Source organism: Podarcis melisellensis (genome assembly GCF_964234715.1).
Source record: "Podarcis melisellensis genome assembly, chromosome: 8".
Taxonomy (NCBI): domain Eukaryota; kingdom Metazoa; phylum Chordata; class Lepidosauria; order Squamata; family Lacertidae; genus Podarcis; species Podarcis melisellensis.
Window position 1 is genome coordinate 60,707,263 of NC_138540.1, and position 14,374 is coordinate 60,721,636.

Consider the following 14,374-nt stretch of genomic DNA (forward strand, 5'->3'; position numbering starts at 1 on the left):
AAACCCCAACCTTGCAGACCTCAAAACAAAATATCTCTCCCCCCCCCCTTTGCAGTAGCACCTTAGAGACCAACTAAGTTTGTTTTTGGTATGAGCTTTCGTGTGCATGCACAAAAGCTCATACCAAAACCAAACTTAGTTGGTCTCTAAGGTTCTACTGGAAGGGTTTTTTAAAAAAATTTGTATCAACTACAGCAGACCAACATGGCTACCTACCTGTACCTAGACCTGCAGACCTCATTCAACATGAGGAGGTTGGCAACACAGAAAGGAGGCTGATGCACACAGCATTTGCATGTTTCAGAACTGGGAAGTTCCCATAACACCTTTTAACTCCTTCTGGCCATGACACACACATTGAGAAGAAGAAGAAGAAGAGTTTGGATTTGATATCCCTCCTTTCACTCCCTTTAAGGAGTCTCAAAGCGGCTAACAATCTACTTTCCCTTCCTCCCCCACAACAAACACTCTGTGAGGTGAGTGGGGCTGAGAGACTTCAGAGAAGTATGACTAGCCCAAGGTCACCCAGCAGCTGCCTGTGGAGGAGCGGAGACGCCAACCTGGTTCCCCAGATTACGAGACTACCGCTCTTAACCACTACAACACACTGGCTCTCTCACACACTGAGGAACTCAGGACTCAAAGTTATAGCAGACCAGCATGCTTCCCAGCAGAGGGACTGGAAACAACCTCACCTTGACTGAAATATCGAACCAGCCATATCCCCCAGCTCCAGTAAAAGCAAAGCCAACCTCAAGATTCCCTTGCGAACAGCCAAGGTGACCAGGGAAGGCAACAGGAAGACAGTGGTCCTGAGAGTTCCCCACAGTTTCACCACTGACAGCATAGGAAGACTTCTTCTTCTTCCAGGTCAGACTATGTGACTCAGAATTGCTACCTCTGATTGGCATTGATGTTCCAGGGCCTCAGGAAGAGTTGTGCTGATTGGAACTGTAGTCCAAAATGCTTTGAGAGCACCAGGTTGTGGAAGGCATATACCAAAGTGGGAACAGAGATCTGCATCTGTCACTTGTTGCAGGCAAAGTATTTCATTGCCCGTTTCAATGTGCTGCCCTGTCTCCTACAGTCACCCAATGTTACAGCCAACCCAGGGATTGCTAGCATCTGGTGTAACACAACCTTTTAAGAAGTGCAATTAGCACATGTGTCTTTATGGAACTCATTAGGCTCCTGATTATTGAGAGTGGCAAAATTACCGAGGGAGCACTTCAGCATATTTAATTCAGGAAAATGGATCTTCAGCAAAAGAAAACCTCCAGGTCCTGAACAGACTTGTGTTCTGAGGCTTCGCAGTCCACAAATACGTACACACATATTTTCCAGTGCTCACAGTAAATGTTTTGGCATGTCTACAGGGGTTTCAGTCTCCTAATTGCTCTACTTATACCTAGTAGACATGGTATTGATTCACCACTGCATTCATCATCATAATCGCCATGATGATGATGATATGAGTCAAGGTCTTCAGGGGAAACAGAGCACCTGAGGTGGGACTAGGACCCCTGCATGAAGGTCACACTCTAGGCTGCCTCCTAGTAGTGGAGGAGTAGGGGCAGCGAATAGAGATTGTTGGTGAAGAACACCTGGAGACTGAGAGGTAGTTGAGGGAAAAATTACTTCCTTAGCAGCTAGATCTACTAATAGAGCCTCCTTGAGAAGGTGCAGTATATCTGGAGGATATTCAGGAATTAACTATGCTGTCTTCTGAAGTAGAGGCTGCTTTTGGACAGCTGAGTAATGAGGTTGAAACACCGGATTCATGATAGAGTGAGCTGCATGAACACCTTAGCTCAGAGAGAGATTTCCAGGGGGTGAGGAAATTCCTCTAAATTCAGTTGAGGAAGATCTTCCCTGTTAGATATTGAGCTGGTGAACTGCTTGCTCTCCTTCATCAGGGAGATAGTCTGTTGTCCTCCTCTCCCTGTGTAGTGAGCGCTCCTCAACCAAACCAAGGGCAGAGCCTCCTGCTGACCTTCCATTGTAACATCCCCTGTAACTAGAATACTTCCAGAAGGAGGGGAATTCATGGGCCCACCTGATCTGGCTCTGAGATGCAGGAGAAGGTGGCCAACTGGGAAGATCTGCCATAACTGAGCTGAAAGTGGCAGGTGCTGCCATTGAATGTGGAGCCAAAACTTGAGGAGAAGCAGAGCTGGCTATAATAATGTCTAATGCCTTTACAGGCTGCAATTTTGCTGCTGCAATTCACTGAGGGGGGTGGGAAGTGTGGATTCCCCCCCTTCCTATTTAAGTACAGGCAAAGAAGCCCTTTGAACAAATCCATTGTTAGCTGATCGTTAACAAAAAAAAAAAAATGTGGAAAAACTGGCTAACCTCCCACTGAGAGCTAACTACTAGCAGTTTGAAAAGACTTCTCTGTACTGAGCAAAAGGATGGCAGGGAGAGGAATCCAGAGGCTATTGTGTCTGAAGTCAGAGTCTAAAGAAGATGCAGATAAGCAAACTAACAATTGAATAGGCCTCAATAAATGAGCAGGAAAACACCAGAGCTGCAGAAGGAGAAGAACTGTGTGGCTGGATTGTAGCCTCCTGTAGAAAGTAACCCACATATTTTGCTCCACTCATTTCAGCCTCTAGTCTCATCCATCGTTTGCCTCTGATCCTGCCCACCACAGGTTTGTGACACCCAGAGAGTTAATTATTAGATAACGAAGCCCTTCAGCTGGAAAAAAAGAGCTCTATTGTAGACCATTAACCATAGTTTTTAGGTTTGCACAGAACAGGCAGCTCCGATAAAGCTCTAGCTTGTTCACCTGCTGCCATGATGGAAGGAACGAAGCTTCCAGAAAGGGGCTTGGACCAGGTGCACACCACTTGTTCATGTTCTGGATTATTAAGTCAGGATTTGATCACAAGAATTTGCTGAGTTTTGCCACCATGGTTTGAGCTACCTATGCTTTCCAAGTCCTGATTTCACCTGCCTATACTTAGGAGGAATGACAGTGCAGATGGAAAGCTGTTCTAATGTTTTAACTGCATGTGATGACCCAGCTTTCTCCAGGTCTTTGCTTGTCCATAGAATTGTAGAAGGGATCCTGAGGGTCATCTAGACCAACCCCTTCCAATGCAGGAATCTCAGCTAAAGCATACATCACACATGTTTTAAGTAACCTCTGCTTAAAACATTTGATGGAAAATCTACCACCTTCCAAGTGAGTCCATTCCACTTTCTGACAGCTCTTACTTTCAGAAAATGCTTCCTAATGTTTAGTTGGAATCTCCTTTCTTTTTAACTTGAAGCCATTGGTTTGGATTCTACCCTCCAGGGCAGAAAAAACAAGCTTGCTCCATCTTCCATGTGACAGCCCTTTAGCTATTTGAAGATGGCTATCGTACCCCATCTCAGACTCCTCTTTTCCAGGCTAAGCATACCCAACTCCCTTAACCATTCCTCATAAAGCTTGGTTTCCAGACTCTTGGTCACCTTCCTCTGCACATGTTCCAGCTCCCTGTTGTCAGAGAAACTCCACATGTGGGTGGCGCAATAGAATGCAAGACAGATCCTCCTATATGCCTTTCACTTGCCTTGCCCCACCTTGTCCCTCCAACGCTTCCTGCGTGTTGGCACCGAGAAAGCCCGCAACCCCACAGAGGACTAGCTATTTGCCCGTGTAACATTATGACATGGTAGATTGCCCAAGCAAAATTAAAGCACGTGACCACCTACCAACACACCTTGGCAGAGGCGAACTCCACACACGCCGTCTACCGCCCAGGCAGGTAATGCGCGAGACGCCCTCCAGCCGGTACCCAGGGAAGCAGGAGAAGGTTAAGACATCCCCCACACCAAACTGAAGGCCTTTGCGGATGCTGTAGACTGGCACTTCTGGCTCGTCACAAGGTTCTAGGTCATATTCTGACAAACAGACAAAAAGCAGGCATGGCATTACTGAGCAAGCCAAGAGTTTTTCTTCTCCCACGATTCAAGGGCAGCCCCATGTAGAGCACATTGCTTTATTCTCCATAAGGATCCAGCATTGCCCATTCCCACAAGGCTCTTCCTGCTTCCTGAGCTCTTAACTTAAAACCTTCATGTCATGTCAGAGCTCCAAGGGCAACAAATGCCCGTGTGTGTGTGTGTGTCAGACAGCCACATCAAAATATTTCGGAAGGTGGATAAATGCTGTAGGTTAGCTACCCTTGTTTTAAAGGAAAAACAGTGCCTACCTGAAAAGGTGATGTTGAAGCCCTCATAAGAAATGGAGAAGTCTGAAATGAAGCGGATTTGAGCAGAGAAGTTCCCAAAGAGGCCAGCGCTGAAAGGAGCAGGCAGGTGGGAGCCAGTGAGCTGTTTCAGTGGCTGGCTGAAGCTGCCATTCTCCGTGATCAGCAGGTAGTCGTGGCCACTCTCCAAGTGGAAGGTGTGGAAGGTGAAGAAGACACCTGTGGAGTGACACAATGCAGGGAGGCACCCCAGTTCAAAGATATGTGTTGAGAAACATGGTTGAGCAGCAGCAGCAGCATTAGAATTGACCATTCACCGAGCCACTGAGTTCCACGGTACACAGCATTTTTCAAAGAACCAGCTTTTCACTCCGAAAAGACGACAGCCAAGGCAGTCTAAAGAAAGTTTGCTTTTCTATTTTACTGTTTTACATATTTTATTCTTATTATGGAATAGGACAAGGAGCTGGCCTCAAACACTGGAAATCTAAATCGGATATCAGGGATATGTAAAGGAAGTTGAAGCAGCTGCAGGTTGGAGCTGCTGATTTGATTGGAGCAGTGCCTGCATTAAAGTTAATAAATAACAAAAATAAAAATAAATGGGGACATTTCATCCTTATTTAGGGGCCATTCTCACTTTTTGCTTTCAGTCATACGGATTAGAAACTTGACTTCTAAACAAATAGCAAATGATAATAGTGAGATACTCATGAACTATGCACTTTATATAACATCATGTGGAGCCTGCACTCCTTTTCTACTCTCATGTGTAGAATCACAGCTCACACAGAGCCCTGAACCTGGATGCAGCTGTGCTTTGTTGGGGGTGGGATTTGTATGTAGGTAAAAGCCTTGGGGCTTGAGAGGAGGTACAGTGGAGAAGCGCTACTGCACTGGGCCCAGACTCAGAAGATGGCTCCGACTCTGAGATTTCATTCTCACTTCTTTCCTAAAATGGTCTTTTTTTAAAAAAGCAAGTCTCTAGGCCTTACCCAGGAAGTCCCATCTCTAGAGTTCAGACTCCCTGACTCCTTTTTTGAAGGCTATATTTTGGTCTGCCTTGATGCATGTGTCACTCTATGACTTTTCTCTAGAAGTAGACATTAGAAAAGAGGTCGTCTGGCTCCCTGTGAAGGGACTCCACAGACAGAAGCTGCGTTTTTATCTTCCCTGGTAGAGAAAGCGAAAGGTAGCAGCACAGACAGGAACACATGCTCTTTCCAACTGAGGTTCAATTTTACTTCTCTTCTGAGTGTGCAAACATTTTTTTAAAAAAATTCTAATGCAAATAAAGCCCACCATTAGGACCTCCATGTTGCAAGCAAGAGGCAGTTGCGGTTGAGAAAGAGTTGGTTGCATCAGCCCAGCAAAATTGTCCAGTGTTGCTGATGGAGGGCTGAGAGAGAGAAGAAAAACCCTGCAGTATAGTTCAGTGTTTCTATCTAGTCTCATGTCATGTTAGGGTTTTTTTTTGGGGGGGGGGAGGCAGCTGGGGAGATATTAAGCAGATTATAGCAGCAATGTGGGAGGAGTGATTTACTGCTTTCCCACCCCTGGGAAAAACAAGGGGCTCCTTGGGGGTGGATTGGTGCTGCTGGTATAAATGCCTAAGTGAGTATGTCTATTTCAAAGGCTCAGATTTTTATTTTATTTTTTGCTAGAAAAAAGCAAAAAAAGCAAAGCAAAGGGAAGGGTGGCTGTTTGACCCATGTTCATAACATCGCTGTAATTACGCATTATAAATAAATAACCACTACAAATGCTCTTAGGATGCACTGTTTGCTTTTAAACAATTTATGCTTCAATTTATCCAAGCACGGCCATCTGAACCTTAGTTGCTGTAAATCTGAAATCTCTTTTGACATATACGCCTGCCACCTTTGAATATGGCAAATACCATGCCTGGCCTTGTGCCTTTAATAGCTGTGTGTCAGGCAGAAATTCAACAGATGAAGCCTTTTTTCTTTCTTTCTTTTTTAGTATGGAGGTAGAGTTATGGGGGAAAGCTTCACCTCCTGAGATTCAGTCTGTCAGACACATTATTTGCATGTAGTTGCCGATATATTTTGGGGCCTTCCAGCCATCTGTGAAAAAGGGTACAAATGCACACACGGCACACAACATATGAAAATGTTATGCAAATTAGCATCCGCTTTGGTGGGTGTGGGAATTGCATTCAGTGCATTGGATCTAGAAAAATCCTCTTGACATCTCTAGTATTAATCTAACTGAGGCTTCTTTCTGGGTAAATATGCCCTGGATCAGGCAGTGTGCTTCCCTTTGGGAAACTCCATAGAGAGAGGTCCCTGAGCTCAAAGGCTGCTGGAAGAAATGCTCTATGATATTGCCAGTGCATCATCATGGCAACTTAGATGCGTGATAGAAACGTAATTAGTAATACTTCACAACTGCTGTACCTACATTATATCACTCATTCTTACAACAATCCTGCAGTTGGAAGGCTTGGGGAGAGGTTGTGGCTTGCCTAAGGCCCTGAGTGAGTTTAGGATCATATCAACATTTGAACTAGGGATGTCCTGATTTGCAGCTTATTCCCTTAAACACCCATTCATCACAGATCAAAGCATGCTGAAAAGGGTATTCTGGTCACACACCAGGGCTGTGGAGTTGGCTGACATACTTAGCAGCTTGTCATACAAGTGATATACAGGGAAGTAAAAACTGAACAATACTGTAAGGTACATCATTCTGAACATACACTGTGGTGAAGGGTGGAGACAAAAGCACTCTGCACATGACCCGAGGCATCCCCTTCTTTATTTACTTATATTTCACATGTTCAGAGAGCGACCATTGGCATTAAAAACAGGTCCAACATTCCTTGCTGAAACTGAGCTTTGCTTTTTATTCTTCGCAAACCAGGGTCCTGCCAGACAAATTGGTCGAGCTGGATTCTTAGCTATCTAATCTCTTACAAATATACTGGGATTTCTTTCTTTCTTTCTGATGCATTTTAATGTCTTAAAAATAGATTTATTTTTAAACTGTAATTTTACAGCTCATTAGTCCATAATGCAGATAAGTTCTCTTGGCCACACAGAAAAGAGATTAAAAGCACAGAGAATCACAGCTGGGAGGCGAACATGGGGGAAAGTCTTATCTCTGCGGTGCTAAAACATGAGTAAAACCTTGGACTGAGCCAAAGCCACTCACGGTCGGTACAAAAAATGATCAACTGTGCCAAATACATCTCCCCCGCCCCAACACTCCTTAAGAATTATCCATCTGCATACTGAGATTGTCAGTTGTTGTCGGTGCCCTCCATGGTAGCATGTAGAAATATCTGATTGGTTATGCAGTACAGCGACATCCTCATATTCACTATGTATCTGACTGGCTTGGATCACCTGCTTGACTGCTCTAGGAAGCATTGCTCTTACTCATATTGCCCACATTTACCCTCACTGACAACACTGGGAAGCAGGATCTGATAGGCTAGGGAGTGCTATGATGGCACCTCAGTCACTACAAAATATGTGACTTGTGATTGGGAAAGGGAGAGAAGCAGCAGTTGTGGGTGGAGGCTACCAGTGCTAAAGCAGAAGCTTGCAAAAGAAAGTTATGGCTTACCAGGACAGTGTGAAAACGTAAGCTCTGGGAGAGGAGCTTGTAAATACTTTGCACCTCCCTGGTCTCTCTCTCTCTTTTTACTCCCATACCACACTGTGCTAAGCCAATATTAGCATGCTATCCAAACTAGAACTTGTGGTTCAGCTCTCTCTTCATTAACAATGAGGTGTAGCCAATGGCATAGTGCTGTCCTGCTGTTTGCCCCTCAGCAGGTGATATTCAGTGGCATATTGCCTCTGATTCTGGAGGTAATACATAGCCATGAGGACTGGCAACCATGCTATTCTCCCATCACTCCTTTGCAAGAACTTCATGCTTATAATTGACTTGGGGGATCAAGATGCCAAGGGTCGATTTCACCCATCATTCTAACTGCTGCCAGCCAGATGGTTTTGGGAAGGTATGAAAGCAATAGCTCTTCAGTTCTCTTATGTTACCTGGTATTCAAAGGTATACTACCTATGAAAATGAAAGCTCCATGAATTAATTGCTAATAGATAAATGTATTAATTTTTCTGATCCTCAAAAAAAGCCAATTGAGTGAGAGCCATGACCCCTATTTTAGGGTAGTAAGGTTAAGGTAAAGGGACCCCTGACCATTAGGTCCAGTCGTGACCGACTCTGGGGTTGCGGCGCTCATCTCACTTTATTGGCTGAGGGAGCCGGCCAGCATGACTAAGCTGCTTCTGGTGAACCAGAGCAGTGCATAGAAACGCCGTTTACCTTCCTGACAGAACGGTATCTATTTATCTACTTGCACTTTGACGTGTTTTCGAACTGCTAGGTTGGCAGGAGCTGGGACTGAGCAACGGGAGCTCACCCCGTCACGGGGATTCAAACCGCCAACCTTCTGATCGGCAAGCCCTAGGCTCTGTGGTTTAACTCACAGAGCCACCTGTGTCCTATTTTAGGGTAATACTACTTAATTATCTGCTTCCACTGATTCACCTTGCCAATCAATTTGGAGAACTGCTTTCTGGTGAAGTGGGGTTTCCATTTGGCTGTGCCAAGTGTCTGAATCACCTAGGCCCAGCTAATCATGTGGCTTCTTCCTGTCTGATATTAATGACACATTCAGCCTTGAAACTGCCATCATGGCCAGCCCCAGATATACATAGCGAACTAAAAGCACATCTGGAAGAGGTGTCCTTGTGCCAGTACCACCAGCTTGTTATGCTGTCCTCCACTAACAGAAGACTCAAGTTCAGAAGTCTTAGTGAAACCACATTCTCCTCTGCTCCATTAAAGTCAAGGACTATTAAAGGAAACTGGGCCCTTGCAAATGAAGAGGCTCTTTTCATCAAGGGCAGATGAGTTAGTAACTGAGATGGAGCTGCAACTTCTGTTGAAAGCTCAGTTTTGAGGATGATGCCTGCTGAAGCAACCTCTGAGCTTTGTGCTCATGAAGCTTCCAGCCAGAGCCCTGCATGGAGCTGTCCAGGGTGCTACATGGCCTTGCCTCCCCTATTGCTGAGGACATCACTCAAAGCAGAACACTACTTAAGGGTGAAGATTCCTTGCCTGGGGATAAAAACCTGTTTCTTATCATATTGGGTTGAAACCAACAGTGTTCTGTCTTCCAATAGTGGCTCCCTATGAAGGGCTGCAATCCTTCTTAGGGATTGATCAGTGCCTGGGGACCGTTGTGATCAAAAAAACATTCAGCAGTAGCAAGGAGGCGGGGGCAGCTAACTGTAAAGCAACCATGTATAGGAAGAAAAGCTGGCAGCCTCAAAGCTTTGATAGCACAGGATTTAAAAGGCTAGCAACTTAATTCCAATGGATAACAGAAAGCACCGTGCTTAGCTTTAGGTTGGTAAGAAGGAGAGTTTGCTTTCTTAGTTTTCAAAGGCAGCCATGGCTACATTTGCAAGGTTGGATCAGAGACGTCAAGATCCTTGATATGCAAATGGGCATGATTCTGCTGTACCTCCTGGAGACCATGAGACATCAAACCTCTCTGACAGTCTGTGCAAGTCAAGCTGGGTAGGGGCTGGGGAGAGGGGAGACAGAAAGACTAAGCAAGCAGGTAAAAACCCCAAGTGAAAAAAGCAAGACTATGGCCCTAGGAAAATGTGTGCGGGAGGGGAGGGGATCTATGTGTTAGATCCTTCTTAAGACACAGAGGGGAAAAGGAGAATACCTGCCTCTGTTTTGAGAACTGGGCAGTGGAAGCCTATGGAGGTTGGTGCACAGCTCCCCTATATGGTGAGCAGGCAGGATTGCAGTTTTTAATATCTCCCTAGTAGGTAATACATTTCCAGGTACTAGAATGAGTCTGTCCATCCAGATTGGCTAGTGTATCTCTGGCCCCTTTTAAGGCTCTGAGAAACTACCTGAAGGCTAAAGGCCCCACCCTGCACTAACTCCTTCTCACTGCATTGTTTGTCAAAATCATGTTATTTTCTCAAGAAAACAAGCACACCTAGATAGGCAGGTATTGTTATTTCTGAAAACGCAATAAACATTTCTTTTAAAGGTAATCGGCAGCAACACACACTATTGAAATCAGAAGAGAGTGTGTCACAAAGGCCCACCAGCTGCAACTGCATGGAAGCCTTAGCGAGTGCATCTGTGTGAACAGAGGCCTCATGCCCACAGACATCTGCACTGCATGCAGAAACACTAGAGGGAGGGAGGCTGACATTTACAGCATGGGAGGAGAGACTACATAGCCTATCCCTCTTCCCACCCACCCCCTTTGTGTCCCGGGTGAATTGATGAGTAGAACGCTTGAATAAGAACTGAATGTCTCCAAAACTGGAAGAGAAAAGCAGGAAAAGTCCCTTGCAAATAGCAGGATTTCTCCCACATCTGGGATCATGTTTCATCAACTAATCAACACATCAGATACAAAGTCAAGGGTTGTGGCAGAGCCAGGAAGTATCCCTTGCTGTTCTTGGCTGGGGTGACAGCCTGGCTAGAGGACAGGTCAATGGAGCTATCAGTCAATCAGCAGAGGACAGGAGGGATGGAGTGTGTTGGGCTAAATGTTGATTAAGTTTGCTGGTGGAACAACAGGCCAATGGACAGATCCTCATGTCAACAGCACAGCAAATGGAGCTATGGGGAAAACTCAAAACACTGAAATTACTTCTGCAACTGGGTGAAACACTGACCAGTATTATTACATTGGGAGTGGGGGAAATGTTCTGATTGTTTTTTTTAAAAAACAGCAACATTGCACTTTATTTCACCCTCTTCATGGGTGAGGTCCAAGTTAATTGCCCACATTCTCTCTATCTTGCCCCTCCCCCAGGGCCTGGCTCTCCTCAACAAGAGGGACTAATAAAACCTTCCTCTTCAGGCTGAGACGTTGCCTGAGCAGCAATCATCATTGCTGGCCTCTTTCTACTGGATTCTGCTTTGCCTCTTGACACCCGTCTCTGACCTTGATGTGAACTCCTGCTCAATGGCTGCCTGCAGCTCAGCTCTGACAGATTGTCTGGCAGTACAAAGCTTCAGGATTAGCTGGCCTGATATGAATAATTCCAGGAGACTGGCTTTCTCCCATGGCCCTGTCAACAGAGCAGGACCTTCTGATTGCTGCACTTCATGGTATGATCTGCTCTGCCCCAACAATGGGATTCAGGCAGGGATGGGGAACCTGTGGCCCTCCAGATGTGGTCAGGCTATAACTCTCATCATCCAAGACCACTGGCCATTCTACCTGTGGCTCATGGGAATAGGAAGCCAACAACAGTTTGAGGGTCACAGGTTCCACACCCCTGGATTAAGGTGAGCTGCCCCTTCCCAATTCTGATGGGCCTTTATACTCCTTAGCACAGACTCATGCACTGGAAGGTACCAGAAGGCCATTTAATTCATAAAGACACATGCTTCAACAGGGGCCAGAAAAAGGCATTAGGCACTCATAAGCATAGCATGAAGGCAAGCAATCCTGCCTCTGCTGGTTGCCTCCTGCACCTGATATCTGTAGGCATAATGTTCCTGTAAAACAGAGCATCCCTGTACATTCAGTTTACCATGGCTCATGGCTGCTGATAGACCAATCTTTAAAACACTCCAAAAACTTATCGTGTAGCACAGGGGTGGTGAAACTTAGGAATGGTGGCTGAATGAAGCCCTGTAGGGGTCTCCTCTCTCTCTCTCTCTCTCTCTCTCTCTCTCTCTCTCTCTCTCTCTCTCTCTCTCTCTCTGGAGTATCCACAGCCCACATCTCCTCCTTAGACCTGCTTCACATCCTCCTTGAATGTATTTCTCTGGTTTGAATGTGTACTTTAACTCTGGTAATCTCTAATGCTTTTTCTGGAGGACAGAGAAGGGTTTGTGTAGAAACTAGCCTGCTATTTTAAAAAGTACATTCTACATTCATTGTCCCACCCACCTTTGGGTGCCTTTGGCTCCACCTACCACTAGCAAAAGGCCTCCAAAAGGTTGACAAACAGGTAATGTGGCCATCAAGCTGAAGGTTTCCCACCCCTAATTTAGCACGGTATTTTGTGACTGTGGATTTTTCTTGTTACTTTCATATTATAAGAAGAAAGGCTCATTACTCACCCTGGGCTTCAGACAAGACTCAGACATGGGTGGAAATCAGGTAGCCTAGTTGAGTAAGTGCTCGTCCACACTTCTGCTTCTCCTGTGCCTAGACAGCAGGGGTCCGAGTGATTTTCCACTTGACTTGTGCTTTCTAGGCACAGAACTGAAAGGTTTCGTTTTGGCCCTGCCAACTGCTTTCCCCTGGAAAACCTGCTCTCTAGTGCTAAATTGGAACAAACAGCAATCTGCAGAAAACCTGACTGCCCTTTGTTCCAATTCAGTGCTAAAGATTGGCTTTCCCCAGGGGAAAGCAGTGGGGCAAACAGGTGTGTGGATAAGGCTGAAGTCAGCACTAAAGACAGCAGCACTGGATTTAATTCTGATAGTGAGCTTGAACCTGACAGACAGAAGCCCCTGAAGCACAAGACCCTTGAACAAGGACACCCCAGAAACTGCTTAAGCCAAACTTTCCCATGGGACGAGAACTTTCCCTGCTAGGTAAGTCATGGGCTCCAGTTCCTGCTCTTCAATGCAGATAGTGCAACAAGTGAGGGCAGGTGGATAGGTGAAAGAGTACTTGGATTCAGGCTCAAGGACTGGCCCTTAAAGGTCCTCCTCTCCCAAGTCACGGCTCTTTCCAAGCAGTGGAAAGCTGGTTTGGGTCAGTTTTGAGCTCAGATGTCCTTGGAACAAGTGATCAGTTCTCCATTGACCTGTCCAAGGTCCTGAAAACTCTGTATTTGACTGCCTTCAATATTTATCCTGTGTTTGTGCTCCTGGATTTGAGTAACAAACTGGACTCTTGCCTGCACTGCCAGTTCCTGCCCCCTTCGTGAGCTTCTGATTCCATCTGCCTCCCAAGGGCTTTTGAATGTTCCTTGGGACATGACAGCTTACACCAACCATATCGGCTCCACTATTCATAATTCACTCTAGCCCCCTAAGGCTGATACAAAAGGCCCCACAGCCTTTCCCAAAATGAACAATTTCAAGCAAAGGTGTCCTGGGATCCACATCACATGGCCCCACACGGCTTGCAGATGCTGCTCATGTAGGGTGGTCGGAAGCCGCTCTTTGATCTTCAGGAAAACAAGGAGCTGCACGAATTACATCTTACGGGAGAGTGTCAGGCTCTGTGTGCTGCACGTTAAGCATAGCGGTAGGATAATGGGAAGCCTCTCATCAGAAGAGAGAATCCAGGGCTGAGTGGATTAATGAAGAGTGGATTGCTCCTGCTCTGTGGGGTACCTTGCACAGTGTGTAACGCCTGCACTAATGCGTTGCGCTTTTCAGTGACTGGTTTATCTGCCTTAATACAATTGGCATCACAGAACTGATTGATAGTGGCTCCCATTGTGCCGGTATCTAGCAGAACTCAAAGAGCAGAGCTGCTGAATGCAGCTCAAAATTAATGTGCACTTATGTGCCTGATTTCCTCTCTCTTTCCCCTTTTAAAACTCTGGCTGTTTGCAGCAGCATTTCTTCAAGTCCCAACTTTGTCCCAAATCAGCATGAATTAGCAGAGGAACCAGCAAATCCTGTGCAGCTGAGGAACCGCATTGAGGGCAGGGTGTGCTAGTGTGGCCTGCAGAAAATTAATACCACAGCCAGAGGGGTACAGGTGAAAGGGTGTGGCAGAGGTTACGTAGCCCAGGACTGTACCCCATCACAGGGGAAAGATGATTAGAAGCAAAGCAGTGAGGAGGTCATGAAAACAGTGTTGGAAGATTGCAAAAATTTTAAAAAGTAGGAAATTCCTGCCTATCTATTGCAGTTCCACATTCCATTCCACTTCAGCACGGTGAAAAACTGAGGAACTAGGAAATAAGAGAGAGTTCGATTCTTGATTGAGGGGCATGCCACAAAAGACAGGGAGCAGGTACAGAGCTCCTTGCTTCATGCTGTCTTTGAGTACATCCTTTCATTTTCTTATAAAACAAGGGAAACTACTGTCCTTTCAGGTTTATCATTCATGGAGGTACTATCAATATCACCGTATTTATAAATGCTACAGTGCATTTCAAAGCCAATACATTATCTGACACCTATTACAACAGCATTGTTTTATTAGT

At 45.7% G+C, this 14,374-nt stretch overlaps 1 protein-coding gene across 9 annotated transcripts in view; it reads right to left on the reverse strand.

The window, feature by feature from the left end:
• The window catches only part of CSMD2 (CUB and Sushi multiple domains 2), a 489,690-nt gene that overhangs the window by 120,047 nt on the left and 355,269 nt on the right, over nt 1-14,374 (reverse strand). For all 9 annotated transcript variants that reach the window (XM_081921160.1, XM_081921159.1, XM_081921158.1 and 6 more), the window contains 2 exons: nt 4,209-4,424; nt 3,709-3,897 (listed from right to left, as the gene is read on the reverse strand). In XM_081921160.1, the coding sequence (XP_081777286.1) occupies nt 3,709-3,897; nt 4,209-4,424 (405 nt within the window). The remainder of the gene's footprint in view (nt 1-3,708; nt 3,898-4,208; nt 4,425-14,374) is intronic.